The sequence below is a fragment of the Populus trichocarpa genome, chromosome 2 (assembly GCF_000002775.5).
Source record: "Populus trichocarpa isolate Nisqually-1 chromosome 2, P.trichocarpa_v4.1, whole genome shotgun sequence".
NCBI lineage: Eukaryota > Viridiplantae > Streptophyta > Magnoliopsida > Malpighiales > Salicaceae > Populus > Populus trichocarpa.
Window position 1 is genome coordinate 7,313,146 of NC_037286.2, and position 15,817 is coordinate 7,328,962.

Consider the following 15,817-nt stretch of genomic DNA (forward strand, 5'->3'; position numbering starts at 1 on the left):
CTAAAACCGTCGCTCTCCACTGATTATTTGTGCTACGAGCTTGTTCTGTGACGGAAGAGAGAGCCCAATTACAGGTAATTAGGTCCCAGTTCGAGAACAATAATATTTGTTTGAGATGTTTTTTAAAAGTATGTTTGTTTTGAAAAAAAATTAAATTGATAATTTTTTAATATTTATTTTGTGATTTAATGTTTTGATAAAAAAAATCTGAGAAGAAAAATATTTTAATATATTTTTTTAAAATATTTTTAAAAAATATCATGTAAAAGTTCACTACAGTCACCAAAAGAAAGCATTGACAAATAACAGCCATCATTATTAGATTAAAGAGAATTTGATACCTACACCTATACTATGCCATAAACACGTCTTGACGCATCAGTCTTATCAAAGATTTGTCTGTTCTACTGATAAAAAATGACAAAAAACTGAAAGAAAAGGTAAAAAACAAGAGAAAAATCCTAAAGTGAAAACCCACAGGTTTTTATGCTTTTTTACCACGGGTTCACCTGGTAAGCTGAACATCCCTAGACATGATAGTAACCCGCATGGCAGGGATTGCACAAAGATTAGTATCCTCAAACAATCCAACAAGGCATGCTTCAGCTGCCTCGGCAAGGCCAAAACGGCCTGGCTCTGAAACCGGAAATCAGCCTTGAAATTCTGTGAAAGTCTCTGGAATGGGAGTTTTCTGATGAGTAGCTCAGTACTCTTCTGGTACTTGTGAATTCTGGGTCTGTATCCGTTGGGCTTCTTCACCCCTCCTGTTGTTGGGGCTGCCTTGCGCGCAACCTAGAATAAACAAGATTTGTTTGTAAATAGAAAACCCCGAATTGAAGAAACGAAAAGATTATACAATGCTGGCTGGCTGTTTCCTTGGACAATGATGAGGCATGGAGCTTCAATTTTCAAACAAGATGAGGATTGTCCATTTCCACAAATATATATTAATTTACCTCAACTTGCCGTTGCAATGACTGCACGTAATTTATGATTTCATCAAGCATAAAGGCTTTTCCTGTGACCTAACACAAACCTTATTTTAGCAATTAAAAATTCATGTTCTTGAAGCTAATGTATTCGAATTCTGAAAGTTTCAACACACCTTATTGCAACCAGGCACAAGATCTTGGAGAAGCTTCATTCGTTCACTAATTTTCTCTCTTCGAACCTGGCAACATGTTAATTAACCAGTGTTAATGCTAATCTGGAAATTACTCCAATTGATTGAATAAAATTGTATGGTATACAATTGACTTGTAATTCTCACTCTTTCAACAAGGCTATGGCTATCAGTTGCTTGACCCTTCCTTGCTCTAACATGAATGTAGTCCTCAGGAGGCTTTGAATTGGCCTTGTTTTGGATATCAGATACGAACATGGATGCCCAGCACCTTTTTTGCACCTACAGATCATATTTTTTTAATTTAGGCAGCGATAAAAAACATCACGAGTGCCACAGCGCAATTTTGGTCTTGTTATCGGGACCTGCAGGTAGTATTACTCTGGTTCTGCTTTGTTATTCACAGATGAGGAATCTGATTGCGGGTTACTTTATTATTTAAAATGCTTTTGTACATCGAGCTATAAAAATAATATATTTTTTATTTTTTAAAAATTATTTTTAATATATCTAAAAACATTTTCAAAAACATTTTTAAAACAAAAAAAAACCTACCTGCATTGCTGGCTTATAAATTGGAACATTCAAGCATTCCCTGCCATGAATCATTGCTGCAGCTTATACTATCCCTACTAGTTCTTTCAAGTCAAAATTTACACCAGAGTTCTGTTCCCGGTGACCTGACTTCGTTAGTAAATGCCACTTTGAGCCCAATCTTGGTTTGTGATTGGGTGGCTCATCGCTTAGAATCACGAGCAGAGTGGTGGTGGCAGGTGCCTGTAAGTTGCTCGGCATATCTTTGCTGACAAGCATGTTCTCAAGGAATCCCTTACTTAAACCGGTGAGTTCTTGTTTGTTCTCAGGGAAACCCTTACCTAAATCAGTGGGTTCAATAGGAAATTCATATCGATAAGCTACTAGGCGGTTTTGCATTCCTTAAGAAAGCACTATGCATATCTTTATTTTTATTTTCTTTATAATGTCTGTTTGCTTGAGCTTGAGCTCAGTCCACCCTCCCCCCAAATCTCTACACACCCAGCCGACCCTCCTCCTGCTCCTCGTATAAGCTTGAGCTCAGTCTTTTGACATATATATATATATGAAAGAAAAGTTTTTTTGTTTTAAAAATATTTTCAATTTATTTCAATGCAACCTCATAGCAGGTAAAATTTACAATAAAAATGTCATGAACACTCTTCGGTACACGAACTCGTAAGAAAAAAGAAAGGCAAGAATGTTTAACAACGTCAATGCTATTAGATTAATGAGAATTTAACAGCAAACCTTCAAACTTTTGAGAAGTGCCTATAAGTCATTATTGGTCACACATATAAAATAAGAAATTACAGCTTGCTTTCAACTCCTAAGCCCTCTCACCACGAATCCTCCTGGCGAGCTGGATATCCTTAGGCATGATAGTAACACGCTTGGCATGGATAGCACAAAGATTAGTGTCCTCAAACAAGCCAACAAGGTAAGCTTCAGCTGCCTCTTGCAAAGCCAAAACAGCATGGCTCTGGAATCTCAGATCAGTCTTGAAATCCTGAGCAATTTCACGAACAAGCCTCTGGAATGGGAGTTTCCTGATGAGCAGTTCAGTACTCTTCTGGTACTTGCGGATTTCACGAAGAGCAACTGTTCCAGGTCTGTATCTGTGTGGCTTCTTCACGCCTCCTGTTGTTGGGGCTGACTTGCGTGCAGCCTTGGTGGCGAGCTGCTTCCTTGGAGCCTTGCCACCGGTAGATTTACGCGCTGTTTGCTTTGTACGAGCCATCTATTAACAAATAAAATTAGTGAATTTAAAGAGCCAAATTGAACTCGTAGAAACAACAAGTACAATAAAGAAATGGGATTTAACACAAAACAACAAAAACAATTTCCATTGAAACAAGGGGGAGGAGAGGTAGAAAACCGTACCTCGAAAGACTTGCCAAAACTCCGAGAAGAGGAAAGGAATCTTGGTTAGATTTACGGATTGTCGACTATTTATAGAGGCTCATCATGAGAGCAACGTGGGTGAGGGACGGTCAAGATTGGGTGCTACTATGCTTTCAAATGGCGGCATCTGACGGTAATGGGTCAGTTATTTTGTGTTTTTTATGGGTTTATGAACGGTTAGGATGCGAATTTTCATTACCCTCTCGGATCCTGATACTATAATACCCACTTCCTACTGGTCCATACTGATCCCTCTCAAAAGCAAATACAATTTTCACAAATTTAAACGACGCCGTTCTATTTTTGGGTTTACTTCGACACCGGCTTAAAATTGGAGGCCCAATTAGTTTAATTAAAAAAAGAATAAAAAAACTAAAAGATAAAATTGTCCCAAAAAGTTGTTAGCCTCCAAAGCTTCTTCTTCATCAGCAATGTTCTTCTGTACTTATAGGTGCTAGATAACAGAGAGAGAGAGAGAGAGAGAGAGAGAGAGGATAGCATGGGTTTACAGTGTTATTTTGGAGGGACAACTATACAAACCCTAAAGTTAGCCGCGATTCCTGCTTCTTCACGTTTCATTTTAAAGCCAATCTCCAAAACCCTAGTCCTAAATCCGTTTTCCCGCCATAACTATGTTATATGTCCACAAAGAAATCCGTTTAAGCTTCTGGTTAGAGCTCTCTCTTCCACGGCTGTCCAGACAGCGCCTATAACGGAAAGCTTGGATAATAAAGGTTCAATTTTCTTGACATCATTTTGCTTCAGTTTTTCTCAGGAACCAAGCAGGAAGGTGATTTTGTTAATTTTACTTATTATTTGAATGATTCTAGTTGTGAAGCCGCAATGGAAAGCGGCAATAGATTTCAAGTGGATAAGGGATAACAAAGACGCGGTGGCTTTGAATATAAAGAACAGGAACTCAAATGCTAATTTGGAGCTTGTCCTTGAGCTCTATGAGAAAATGTTGGCTGTTCAAAAGGTCAGATTTATTTTATTTTATCAATTTCTTACTTTCTTTTAAACATTGATAATAATAAAATTCTTTTTCTTTAATTTCTAAATGCATCGAAACAAAGATGAGAGATGATGTCCATGACTAGTGTGTAGTTTGTGTGCGTACAAAATATTTAAGAAGAAAATAAAAGCTAATTGTCATTCCAGATGACAGGAAGTTGAACGGCTTCGTGCGGAAAGGAATGCAGTAGCAAACAAGATGAAGGGAAAGCTAGAGATATCAGAGCGTCAAAAACTGATTGAGGAAGGTATGGTTTGAACAATTTGTCATGCTTTTTGTCATTCTTTTGGTTTTTGATTGCTTGTGACTGTGTAATGAATATCCTTTTTTTTTTCTTTAGGAAAGAATCTAAAAGAAGGGCTTGCAACTTTGGAAGAAGACCTGGTTAAACTTACAGATGAGCTTCAGCTGGAAGCACAGTGTATACCTAACTTGACTCACCCACTTGTTCCGATTGGAGGAGAAGATAGTTCAACTGTGAGAAAGATGGTATGTAATTTTTTCAGCTGCCTCCTTTTATTTCATAAGGGAAATGATGCATAAAACAAAACACGAAGACATGAATTGCTCTTAGTAACCTAAAGACCAAGAAGTTGAATCCAGTTACAAGTACGCCATTGTTTGTACCTGTGATGTGTCATGAGATCATAGCATAATCCGTTCACAATCATGTTGTTAGCAAAGCGTGTGTATGAGAGTATGTTTGAGGGAGGGGATGATGCTGGACATGTTACAAGTTTAAGTTATTTTCTTGTGCTCTTATAGGCAGGTACTCCACGTGACTTTGGCTTCCCTGTCAAGGACCACCTTCAACTTGGGAAAGAACTAGATCTCTTTGATTTTGATGCAGCAGCAGAGGTAATCCTCTGCTTAATTTAGATCACTGAAGTTTTTCCTCCCATTGTTGCATGCTTTCATGGGAGCTTCGCTAGTTTAAATACTTAATGGGAGCTTTTTTAGTTTAAATGCCACCAGGAATGAATGGTCTTTTAATGGACAATTTAATCAAACTATGTTTTTTGAAAGCAGATGTCATCTTGATTAAGTGCAGTGGCACTATTTTTCACTAACAAAAAAAGAAGAAGAATAAAGAATAAAGACATGAACTGTCAGACATTCACTAGCATTTAATTAAATTAGAACTTTTAATCGTTATTGAGTACCTACTTGCAAGTCACTGTAATGGCTTGTCCCTAGATCGTAAGATCATCACTTGCTCTTATATCAGACCTTAATACGATCCCCAAGTAAAGATTTCAATAGCTAGGGCTTCCTGCTGACAAGGAAAGGTGATTTGGCTACTTTTGTCACATGCATTTTGTATTTTGCTTGGCCATGCAGGTGAGTGGTTCAAAATTCTACTATCTGAAGAATGAAGCAGTTATGCTGGAGATGGCCCTTGTCAACTGGACTCTCTCAGAAGTTATGAAAAAGGGATTTACACCTCTAACAACTCCAGAACTTGTCAGATCCTCTGTTGTTGAGAAATGTGGATTCCAACCTCGTGGTGATAATACTCAGGTTTGTAGTTGATTTTCTTTTTACTGCCTCTTCCAAATTGTGTTAAAAGTCTATTTATAAAAAAAATTCAACTAAACACAGATAGTCATATATGAAGCTGTAACAATGCTCTCATTTAAAACATTTTGGCCATGAAGTGGTAACTTCATGACAATATCCCTGATGGAGCACTAAATTACTGAGGGCATCTCCCTTTTTAATTTTCTGTACCATGAGCTTAAGGACATTGGTTTGGTGTGGAAGAAATTCAGTTTCTTTGTCCTGAGTTTTCTTGGAGCTGGTGTTATTTCAGAGCATCACAATTAGTTATAATGATCCGTCGATACTTATGCCAGACAATTACAGGTTTACTCTATCGAGGGTAGTGATCAATGCCTCATTGGCACTGCAGAGATTCCTGTGGGAGGAATTCACATGGATACTATCCTTGCTGAGACACAGTTGCCATTAAAGTATGTGGCATATTCCCATTGCTTCCGTACAGAGGCTGGTGCTGCAGGCACGGCAACAAGGTATGTTATCTGGGCTTTATTCATTTGTATGACAGTTGGTCTGATACCCTGAATAGATACAAATTGTCTTATATCAATACTCCATTTTTCATGGTGGAATTCCTATATCCAGGAGCATCAGTGTTTATTCAACTCTCATGTCCATGCTAACTGTTGATAACTGCAGTCCAGTATTAAGAACTGTTTAGTTTCCCTACAATTGGCAAAGTCCAATGATCATGCTTGTTCTTTATGATGTCCACCTGCAGTGTGTTGTTGCCGTGCTTTTTCAAACATGATTTCTCTCCAAATAGATCCTAGAGGTCTTATGCTTGGAAATCGGAATATTTGCTGCTTCAATGCACAAACCTGCTTCAATGCACAAACTGATAATGTTTGCAAAATTTGCACAGGGGTCTTTACCGAGTTCACCAGTTCACTAAGGTGGAGATGTTTGTTTTGTGCCGACCAGAGGAGAGTGATTCTTACCATGAGGAGCTTATCAAAATTGAAGAAGACCTCTTTTCTGCCCTAGGGTTACATTATAAGTGGGTCCTCTTACCAACCTTTTGATGATTTGTTTTACAGTTTTGCTTTGTATTTGTGATGACATTTGGGTTTTCCTTTTTTCTGGCAGAACTTTGGATATGGCCTCTGGGGATTTAGGTGCACCTGCTTACCGCAAATTTGATGTGGAGGCATGGATGCCTGGTTTAGGACGGTATGGTGAGGTATTGAAACTTATTTGACAATTGCACTCTTTTCTCCTCCATTAGTGATTTCCCGTGGACCATAGTTTTTGCTTTTGCATAGGCATTGACTTTGCAATAACGATTTCATTCTTGAGCAGATATCTAGTGCCTCAAATTGCATCGACTACCAAAGTCGCCGACTAGGGATCCGGTACCGTCCATCAGAACCTACACCAGCCCCTCCTAAAAAGGGCAAAGGCAGCCTTGCTCCAACACAGTTTGTGCACACATTAAATGCAACGGCCTGTGCAGTTCCTAGGATGATTGTGTGTCTGCTGGAAAACTACCAGCAAGAAGATGGCTCTGTTATTATCCCCGGGCCATTGAGGGCATTCATGGGAGGGCTGGAGCTTATAACTCCCAAATCCACTTAGGAAATGTATCTGTTTTGCAATATTTGATTTTTATGGCGGAAATGTCTGGGATCAATTTTGATGAGACTTTTTAATGTTTCTGCATTTGGCATTCAAAGGAAAATAATGGAAAGGGTGCGAGGAAATAGAAGATACGTTGTCTTGGTGAGTTGTCAGGGTGCCGAAATTTAATCAAGGCCTTGATAGTTTCTACTTTATTGAAATTGAATTTTCTTGCCCTTTAATAGAAGCACGTGAAATATGAAAAAGAGGTGCGTTGGATGTAATCATTCTTTATGACAACATTCGTCCTCAGGAAGAAACTGTATTTTTCTCTCTTGAAGAAAATGGTTTATGTTGCTGAATTCGGAGATTATAGCCAATAGAGCCATTAATTTACAAGAAGCAGCACTGGGCTGAACTGGCAGAGCAAGGAGCCATTATCTCGCCTGGCTTTTGCAATAATGTAATCTCTGCACATTGCACACAAAAACGAATATAATCTTGGACTCCTAGAGAAATCATTGTACACATTGAGAACACAGTCTTGGTTAACCATTTGCTGACAATCACGATAAAAGAGAAGAAATTGAGTAATTTTTTCATTTTTATTGCATTGAATGACGATACATACATTAGAGAAAACGTTGTTGCTCTAGAGATTCAGTGATGATGGATGGTATCCTCTAATTAACTTCTAATCTCAGTATTTTAAATTTGCCTCGCTTTCCGTTCATATGATCTGTAGCTTCATGTTCGCCCACTTACCTAAACTCTAGATATACACTTACCTAACTATGATGCTGGGCATAACCAGCTTGAAGTATCTATCAGTGGACAGTGACTGATTAAATTTGCCGCTATCTTGACACAGATCTTTTTCCTAAGACAATTGTTCTTCAGCATCTAAACTACCTGATTATGACACAGAGGTGTTCAGATTCCGGGATTGCGCACACAAACAATCTGGTAAAGGATTTACATAAAAAGCTTCTTCTGAACGAAATCTATCCATGCCCTTACTTCCTGGAATGGGGCCTTTCCTCTTCCTTGGGGAGCCTTGCCTGTGCGACCATTATGAGAAACGAAGTTTAAATTTAAATTAGTGGATTCTATTCTAAAATCTCAATAGAACGCTGACTTGACCAATATATGGCCATAGAGACGATACCCTCAAAATCTCACCAAACGAGCATTAGTTTCCTGCAGTGCCACTGTAACTTGCAGCTGCGCAGTGTTAAGAGGACCTCACCTCTTCTCCTAGGCGTGCAGTGCCCGTGGGCAACTCAACTAGTGGAGAGGTTTGTGGGTACTAAATATGATTACAAGGTGCTTAAGAATACATACCGTTTTTTGTGCCTTTCAATGACCTTGTCTGATAAAAGTTTGCCTTCTTTCTTTATTCCTTGCTCTATTTTATCAAACAGACGAACAAGTGCTTTCCTAATGGGCAAAAAGAAGATGCTTAGTGCAAGTAAATTGATCGAAATAAAGCTAAAAAAATAGAAAAGAATATATTATACTTGTCTGGGGAAATTGTTCTTCTATGTCCAAGAAAACGACGATGGCCTTCTACAGCCCTTGCCATATTTCCCGAGTACGTCGGCATGAATACGTCACTTTCAACAGATAATATATAATCAAGCGCAGCCAGCTGAGTCGAATGATTGGCAAATGGTTCAAGCTCCTCAATAGATGCCAATTTTTCCTGCAAGATGTTTGAAGGAGATGCTTGTCATAGAGCAAGTTGCTTGGAAATTTAGCAGCTCTGTTTACAGTTAGTCTTCATGCGAGCACAAAGTATCCATGCACACTTAGCATGCATGTGATTGGCAACGAAATGGCATAGAGAAAGAAAGGGAAGGGAATTTGTCTGACTCATAGAGAGCTTGATTACAAACACTAAATTCCAAGAAATTACGGTTTTAAGTATACAACCGGGATCCTCTCATAATCTTTCTAAAATAAACTACTATTTTGATTATTCACACACACAAAAAAGATGAACATGAAAACAACATACAAAATGCACAAGGCTAAATCAATGCAAGAAATTGATTACAAACACTAAATTCCAAAAATTATAGTCTATATGATGAATGGTTTAAGTATTTACGTGGGATCCTCAATCTTTTTAAAATAAACTACAATTTTGATTATCCACAAAAAACGATGAACGCAAAAACAGCATACAAAATGCATAAGGCAACATCAGTGAAAGCAATTGTACTCATCATTAGTTGTGAACATGGATGAGGTTGAATACTCAGATGTGGGTGTTAAATTTTTTTCTTTTTTCAACCTTATGGTTTTTTACTGAAGTGTCAAGTTTAGCATTGTACTCAAAGCAAGGCCTTTGAAACACACACCTTGCTCATTAACATAGGATACCGGGATCGTAGATCATCCATATATGAATCACCTCCATATATCTCTCCCGCGGCAATGTATATAGGGGTATTTGATGGATAACCAAGAGCAGATAGAAATATTGCAGCCTCCTTTGGAGTTAAGGGGCAAAAACCTTTAGATCTTTGCTCCCTGGGATCAATATCCTTCACTTTCCACTCATCATTTTCGTCTCTGCAAGTCACAGATAAAATTACTTGAGCAGAAAACCTGAGCTCTTAATTGAATTCGCTATCACATAACTGCAGCAAAATTACCTGATCTTTTTTAGTTCATCTGCTTCATCAGGAGATAAACCATGTGTGCATCCAGTGAAGGCAAGAATGTCCTTCTCATATCGTAAGTGCAGAGCAATGTAAGTGCCATATGATCTCATGCGGTCCACCAACAACTACAGTGACCATGTAAGTTAAAATCACATTAAACAGTCATTGCACATACAAGAATCATATTTTCACCTTTCCCATTGCTTCAATTTGAGGTGCGAAACAGAGGGCTTCATAACAGGCACGGCAACGCAGCTTCTGAATATCAGCAGGGAGATTGTTATTTGCTAGACGAGAGTCGGTCTTGGCAGCCAGAATAACCTGCGAAAACAAATTTACATTGGGAAACTGTGTTAGAATTTCAATAATAAATGAGAGTAAAACCAACAGATGGCAATCATAAATATCTCATAACCAAGTGAAACTGAGCATTCTAATTGATATACCTTATAATCAGCCCACATGCTTGCTATCTCCCCCTGGTAATAGTCCATACCAGACCAGCTTTTAAAATATTTATCTGCTCTTGTAGCACCACCCATTTCCATGGGGAGCTTTTTTATGACTTTTACATCATTAGCTAGAGCGTTGATGAAATGATCTTCATTGAAGACATCTGAAAAGTTGCTGCAAGACAATAAAAAAAGAGAAGAAAAGAAACTATGGCATCACGACATGAGAGGGGCCAACAACGTAAAAAGCTCACAGAACTAAAATGACCTGGAATCTTGCCAATACGACTTTTTATCTAGTTCTGGAACAACAAGAGTAGCATTTATGATACGCGCAATAGCTACCATATCACATATCTGCAATTCAAGAAAGACACCTATTGTCAATCCCAGTTAAAAATAAAAAAACAAAGAATCAATTAAGAAAAAAATACGGATTATTGTTGCCAATATGAGAGCACAGCACAATCACATGCGCATTTCCAGAATAAGATATAAATAGTAAAGAATTTGGGAAGATAGTAACTAAAACAATTTCAGTAATTTCAAACACAGTGTATTTAACACAGAGATGGACAGTAGAGAAGTACCCCAGCTCGCATCTGGTTGAGCCCACCATTTGTATGCGCTAGGAGATAACCTCGCGACTCTGGAGGAGCTGAGAAACAATAGGCAAAGCAGGAATAAGGGAACAAGCAAATTTTCTTGAAAAGATGCAAATAAGAATAAAAATAAAAACTAAAACTTACCGGTATAGTTAGGAGTAGGTTGAGTGCAAGGCATATAATCACGATTTGGCACAGGCTTCCATAGTCTGGGACAATTCGTACGCCAAACCGGAAACTGTCAAGTCTTAAGTGGTGAAGACATGAAAGATGCATGCTTAAAAGAACATAAAACTCTTATGACACTCAATCCACTGATAAGTCCCATATTGTTTTTGCACCATTTTCTCTCTCTAATGAATCAGTATTGAAGAAGAAAAAAAGTACACAATAATTTCGTTTGAACTGGCAAACAACGTACTGGAATGAAGGGCGTATAATAAGACCTACCTGTTGGGATGAGAGGGGGCCTAGGAACACATTGGGAGGAGTGAACTCACTTGTCCACCTCTGTTCTTGCTCTGTGCCCAATATCTTGTCTCTGATTTCAATTTGCTACATATATTATTATTATTATTATTATTATTTCCAAAAGGACTCAAAACTAAGGCAGTTAGTTGCCATCCCAAACCCAAAAAATCAGTCACATTTGGCACTTCCTACTAAAATAAGCAAAGACTGAGATACCTATCAAACACACTAGGCACAGATTAACATAATAAACCCTAATTTTCTACGCTAAAAAAAAGAAGGAAAAAACAGAGAGAGGTATTTTTTTTAACATTACTTACGGGATTAGGAAGCTTGTAAGGATCAGGGAGTTTAGAGTGACGAGGGAATATGTGCAAGTGTACGGAGAGGAGTGACATCATTGCTATTGTACATATGGCGCATGATAGTATCCTCCTCATCAACCCCACCGCCTTCCATCTCCGCATCTGCATCTTCTTCTTCTTTGCTACCTTTTCTTCCTTTTTTTATATCATTATTTTCCCTCCCTCCCTCCCTCCCTCCCTCCCTCTCTCTCTCTAAAGATTTAAAAGAAGAAGTGATTAATGAAGGAGCAATGTGGCCATTTAAAGGAAGATGAAAAGTGTTTTCTGGGAGAGAGAGATCGGCTATGGTAGCAAGGAGTCGTAGTATTTATTTTTTTTAGTTGTCGCCAATTCGCTTTGTTTACGGTTCTCTAAAGAGGTCTTAGTTAAGCACCTGAGCTCATCTCAACCAATTTTTTTTAAAAAAAAACATAATAATAAAAATAAATTAATTAAAGAAGCATAGATTAAGGAGGGGATAGAGACTGATTGTATCTTCTCCTTCTCCTGGTGGAGTAAACACTTATCATTTTGATTTTACGTTGCGGGTCCCTTTTTGCTTTTTTTACTCGTACCCTGATATGGATTGAAGTTGAATTTTTTTTAGATAAATTGAAGAGAAAAAAGAGAGAATAAATCCATAAGATTATAGACGATTTTCATATTTTAATTACTTAGCTTTAACTCTTCTACTCCTCTAAAAGAAAATCACCTTTTGTAAACACTTTGCGAGCATATTATCTCCTGCCAAAAAAAAATATAAACCAAATGCTTTTTCTTTCAGATTATAAGAACCAAAGTTTAAATAATGAGATTTCCCTTTGAAATCACGTTGATCTGTAAATTAATCAGCTACCTGGTGCCTAATTTAAGATTGAGCGACACGGCGGAGTAGAGGCTTTACTGGGAAATCACCACCCTTAACTGATTGACAAGAATGGAATGTGTCCATGGCACGTGAAAAGGGCTCTGGAATGTCAGGTGATCCCAAATTAAACAGTGGCTGGATTGTTATGCTTGAATTATAATGGATGAGTGTTGATGTTGCGAGAACAAATGTAAGCTACATCGTCGCCATCCGGGAAAGATCTAAGCGATTATACGCTGTGGAAAATCCAAGAATAAAACAATATAGTAACAATCCTGGGTAGTTCTTTGGGTAAACAGTCTGTGCTTAAGCAAATGCCCTGCCGTTCCCGTGACATCCGACCTCTTCTTTTCTTATTTCCACTCTCTGATGTACAATGAGCTAATTGCTTGTGGCACCGCTACCAGGATCCTCTCTTCACGTCACTAGATCAGTGCGTGGAGGAGATGAAGGAAAGGCGGAACTGCAAACTAGAAAGAGAACATGCGATTTATGAAAAGGTCGGGATATCTCTCACGTTGCTTTCATGCTCCAATCTTCATTTCCAGCTCTTTTTTCTCTGATTTTAATGATTAATTTGAACTCATGTTGCTATGCCTTTGAATTAGATACATAGGTTTGTAATTATAGAAAAGCTTGTTGGCTATTGGTTCCTACTTCTTCTTCTTCTTCTTCTGCTCCTCCTCCTCTTTTTTTAGTTATCATTTTTTGCGAAGGTGTGAATGTATGTATGGTCGGGAAAAAAAAAAAATTCTTTCCATTTTGAACCAACTAATAGTATTTCTCAATTAATTGAGTGGTTAAAGTGTCACTTGCTGCCGATAGTAACTGATGATACGAGAAAAAACCAAAAAGGAAAAGAACTTTTTCTAAAAATATATATATTTTTTCAGCTTAAAATCCATCTGCACCCATGTTGAGATGGGTTCCATGGGCTGTTCATCCAATTTTTTCATGTATATATAATTTTTTATATATAAAAAAATAAAAATTAATGATAAATTATCATCAATAACATGCATGACAGATAACATGATGTATCCACCAATAAGCAACATCGCAATCCAATGATTTATTTCTATGCACAGAAAACATGGATAGCACCGACAGACACCATGTTTTTCTCTAATGAAGGACTAGCTTTTTTCTACATGTATAGCTTGATCCCCAATTGCTCCACCAATTACACAATCTCTTCTCCATAAAAAAATATCTCAAGGTCTACACTTGGTTACAAAGCAACTCTGCCCTACAATCCAGAATTGATACAATCACAAAAATTAGTTAAAAAACAAGGAAAAAAAAACTAGTTAAAAATCGTAAAAATAAGTTAGTTCGGACATCCATATTAATAATAATAATAATAATAATAAATCATAGAAGCAAGCAAAATCCAACCCAAACTACGGGAATGTTTGGGAACGCGGCTGCGGCTGCGTTCCCAAAAAAATTAATTTTTTTTTTTACTAAAATTTAATATGATTTGTACGTTTTGGATCGTTTTGATGTGCTGATGTCAAAAATGATTTTTAAAAAATGAAAAAACATCATTGGCATGTATTTTGGCACGAAAAGTTATTTGAAAAGCACCCGCAACCACATTGTCAAACACGCTCTACATCATTGAAAGTCATGTCAAGCCAAGTTAGACTATACGCTATCCCTGAATTTAACTTTATGTTTTTTATAGCGTATAAGAGTTTTTTATTTATTAGAAAAAATATTTTTTTTTAAGCAAATCACAAAATCACTAGCTAAGTCATTCAACTCAACCATGAAAAACCTAATTTTTATACGAAGTTTTTTCACAATTTTATCGGTCACAATTGACCATCCAAGACCAAGACTAAGAAATTGCTCGTTCAGGGGGAACTTCTCCATTCGGAGTTCGGACATCATAACCAATCCGGGGAAGTGGTGACTTGACACGCGCTTTCTTTTCTTTTCGTTTTTTTATTTTTATTTTTTAATATGTATTTTCACCTGCGATTACTTGCAACCATTCATCCCATGAATACTCTAGTACACACTATTTTGCATAACTAGCAGGAGGACGAAACTTCTCTTTCTTTTTCTACATGTGTAAAAAAATGGCGCAATAATTCAAAGTCAAGTGATCTTCTGATATTGATTAGTATATTGGACGTGATTCGGGTTAATATTAATTTTTTAAAATATAAAAAGAAATTAAGATTATGGAGAATTTTTTAATAATATTATTAAACTTAATTAAATGGATTAATTTTAAAACCTCTCGACTCAATTATTTGTTTAAGTCAAGTTTTTAATTAAACCGTGAGAGAGCCAACTCAACTTAAATCAATCGATTTTATAGGTCCAAATGTAACCTTGATAATTGATAAAAACATGCTTTAGCTTTTATAAAAACTTCAAGATGATAATTTTTTTAAAAAAAATATTGAGACGATGACAAATTAGATCGACCTTGCCCCCCTCCCCTCGCGACTCGGGTCATAGACTTTATTGGATTTAATAAAAATTTTATTTTTTTATTTAATTATATGATAAAAACATATGCTTGCAAAATTGAACAATAATCTAAAAATAGACACTTATTTGAAACAATTATCCCTAGAAAGCAAGCAAAAATCATTAATGTAGTCCATTTCCCAACTAATCTAATATTAAATGATGAAATTGAAAAGGAATAAATTAAAAACAATTAAAAGACCAAAAACAAAAAAAATATATATCATATAAGTGGGTAAACTTGTTAAACTTGTTAAACCTGTGAATCGGGTAAGCCGGGATAGTACATCAAACCTGTGAACTGGGTTATGAACTCCACCGGAATTATAATTTTTTCTTTTAATCTATTTTTCATTTAACTACATGATAACAAAGATAAATGATTGCGAAATCAAACATCAATCCATACCGAGATTTTTTTTAGATCATGATAACCTTATAAAAAGTAAAACAGAACCAATTATGAAACTAAATTCTCAATTAATCCAGTATCTAAGAATGAAAAAACCTAATTTAAAAAAGTTAAACTTGTCAGACCCGAAAACCAAGTAAACCAGCCAAACCTGTGAATAGGTTTCTGGACTTTATAAAGTTTAATAACATAACTTTTTTTGAAACTATTTTTTTAACTACATGAGAAAAAAATAGACAATAAAAAAGTCAAGTTCGACTAAAAAAAATCCCACCAAATTCGTAAACCAGAGCAACCCGGGTTACCC

At 36.8% G+C, this 15,817-nt stretch overlaps 4 protein-coding genes across 8 annotated transcripts; 1 reads left to right on the top strand and 3 right to left on the bottom strand.

Moving 5' to 3' along the window:
• Positions 1-370: 370 nt before the first annotated feature.
• On the bottom strand, positions 371-1,871 carry LOC18096237 (uncharacterized). The gene is made up of 4 exons (XM_024595730.2): positions 1,271-1,871; positions 1,106-1,171; positions 957-1,025; positions 371-792 (listed from the first exon to the last, which is right to left on the bottom strand). Exons 1-4 carry the CDS (start codon positions 1,379-1,381, stop codon positions 388-390), a joined length of 651 nt encoding a protein of 216 aa, XP_024451498.2. The 5' UTR covers positions 1,382-1,871; the 3' UTR covers positions 371-387.
• A 489-nt stretch (positions 1,872-2,360) lies between these two features.
• LOC112326641 (histone H3.3) lies at positions 2,361-3,201 on the bottom strand. Its single transcript, XM_024595735.2, has 2 exons — positions 3,041-3,201; positions 2,361-2,897 (listed from the first exon to the last, which is right to left on the bottom strand). The coding sequence occupies exon 2, from the start codon at positions 2,895-2,897 to the stop codon at positions 2,487-2,489; it is 411 nt and encodes a 136-aa protein (XP_024451503.1). The 5' UTR covers positions 3,041-3,201; the 3' UTR covers positions 2,361-2,486.
• A 250-nt stretch (positions 3,202-3,451) lies between these two features.
• On the top strand, positions 3,452-7,417 carry LOC7461791 (serine--tRNA ligase, chloroplastic/mitochondrial). 2 transcript variants are annotated; one of them, XM_002301037.4, is made up of 10 exons: positions 3,452-3,795; positions 3,892-4,040; positions 4,230-4,323; positions 4,417-4,565; positions 4,842-4,934; positions 5,418-5,597; positions 5,943-6,109; positions 6,502-6,636; positions 6,726-6,819; positions 6,939-7,417. In XM_002301037.4, the coding sequence occupies exons 1-10, from the start codon at positions 3,561-3,563 to the stop codon at positions 7,212-7,214; spliced, it is 1,572 nt and encodes a 523-aa protein (XP_002301073.4). In that variant the 5' UTR covers positions 3,452-3,560; the 3' UTR covers positions 7,215-7,417. The 2 variants fall into 2 exon arrangements, with proteins under 2 accessions (XP_002301073.4, XP_052306472.1); XM_052450512.1 differs by lacking the exon at positions 3,452-3,795 and having other exon boundaries at positions 3,893-4,040; positions 4,223-4,323.
• A 365-nt stretch (positions 7,418-7,782) lies between these two features.
• LOC7467179 (O-fucosyltransferase 7) lies at positions 7,783-12,124 on the bottom strand. Of its 4 annotated transcripts, none has more exons than XM_024595723.2 (12): positions 11,717-12,123; positions 11,376-11,480; positions 11,070-11,163; positions 10,911-10,978; positions 10,589-10,677; positions 10,315-10,495; positions 10,061-10,189; positions 9,860-9,993; positions 9,563-9,776; positions 8,717-8,901; positions 8,541-8,636; positions 7,783-8,257 (listed from the first exon to the last, which is right to left on the bottom strand). In XM_024595723.2, the coding sequence occupies exons 1-12, from the start codon at positions 11,867-11,869 to the stop codon at positions 8,113-8,115; spliced, it is 1,593 nt and encodes a 530-aa protein (XP_024451491.1). In that variant the 5' UTR covers positions 11,870-12,123; the 3' UTR covers positions 7,783-8,112. The 4 variants fall into 4 exon arrangements, with proteins under 4 accessions (XP_024451491.1, XP_024451495.1, XP_024451494.1 ...); XM_024595727.2 differs by having other exon boundaries at positions 11,070-11,134; positions 11,376-11,466; positions 11,717-11,861; XM_024595726.2 differs by having other exon boundaries at positions 11,376-11,466; positions 11,717-11,861.
• Between the last annotated feature and the right edge of the window lie 3,693 nt (positions 12,125-15,817).

What these genes read in the sequence shown, in the direction of transcription:
- LOC18096237 (XM_024595730.2), bottom strand. Translation starts at nt 1,381, where the DNA reads ATGTTCGTATCTGATATCCAAAACAAGGCCAATTCAAAGCCTCCTGAG. An exon ending in TTGTGCCTGGTTGCAATAAG is followed by an intron (nt 1,026 to 1,105) that starts GTGTGTTGAAAC and finishes GGTTTGTGTTAG; the next exon opens with GTCACAGGAAAAGCCTTTAT. An exon ending in CATTGCAACGGCAAGTTGAG is followed by an intron (nt 793 to 956) that starts GTAAATTAATAT and finishes TGTTTATTCTAG; the next exon opens with GTTGCGCGCAAGGCAGCCCC.
- LOC112326641 (XM_024595735.2), bottom strand. Translation starts at nt 2,897, where the DNA reads ATGGCTCGTACAAAGCAAACAGCGCGTAAATCTACCGGTGGCAAGGCT.
- LOC7461791 (XM_002301037.4), top strand. Translation starts at nt 3,561, where the DNA reads ATGGGTTTACAGTGTTATTTTGGAGGGACAACTATACAAACCCTAAAG. An exon ending in GTTCAACTGTGAGAAAGATG is followed by an intron (nt 4,566 to 4,841) that starts GTATGTAATTTT and finishes GTGCTCTTATAG; the next exon opens with GCAGGTACTCCACGTGACTT. An exon ending in CTCGTGGTGATAATACTCAG is followed by an intron (nt 5,598 to 5,942) that starts GTTTGTAGTTGA and finishes AGACAATTACAG; the next exon opens with GTTTACTCTATCGAGGGTAG.
- LOC7467179 (XM_024595723.2), bottom strand. Translation starts at nt 11,869, where the DNA reads ATGCAGATGCGGAGATGGAAGGCGGTGGGGTTGATGAGGAGGATACTA. An exon ending in GCCCCCTCTCATCCCAACAG is followed by an intron (nt 11,164 to 11,375) that starts GTAGGTCTTATT and finishes AAGACTTGACAG; the next exon opens with TTTCCGGTTTGGCGTACGAA. An exon ending in AAATTGAAGCAATGGGAAAG is followed by an intron (nt 9,994 to 10,060) that starts GTGAAAATATGA and finishes TGGTCACTGTAG; the next exon opens with TTGTTGGTGGACCGCATGAG.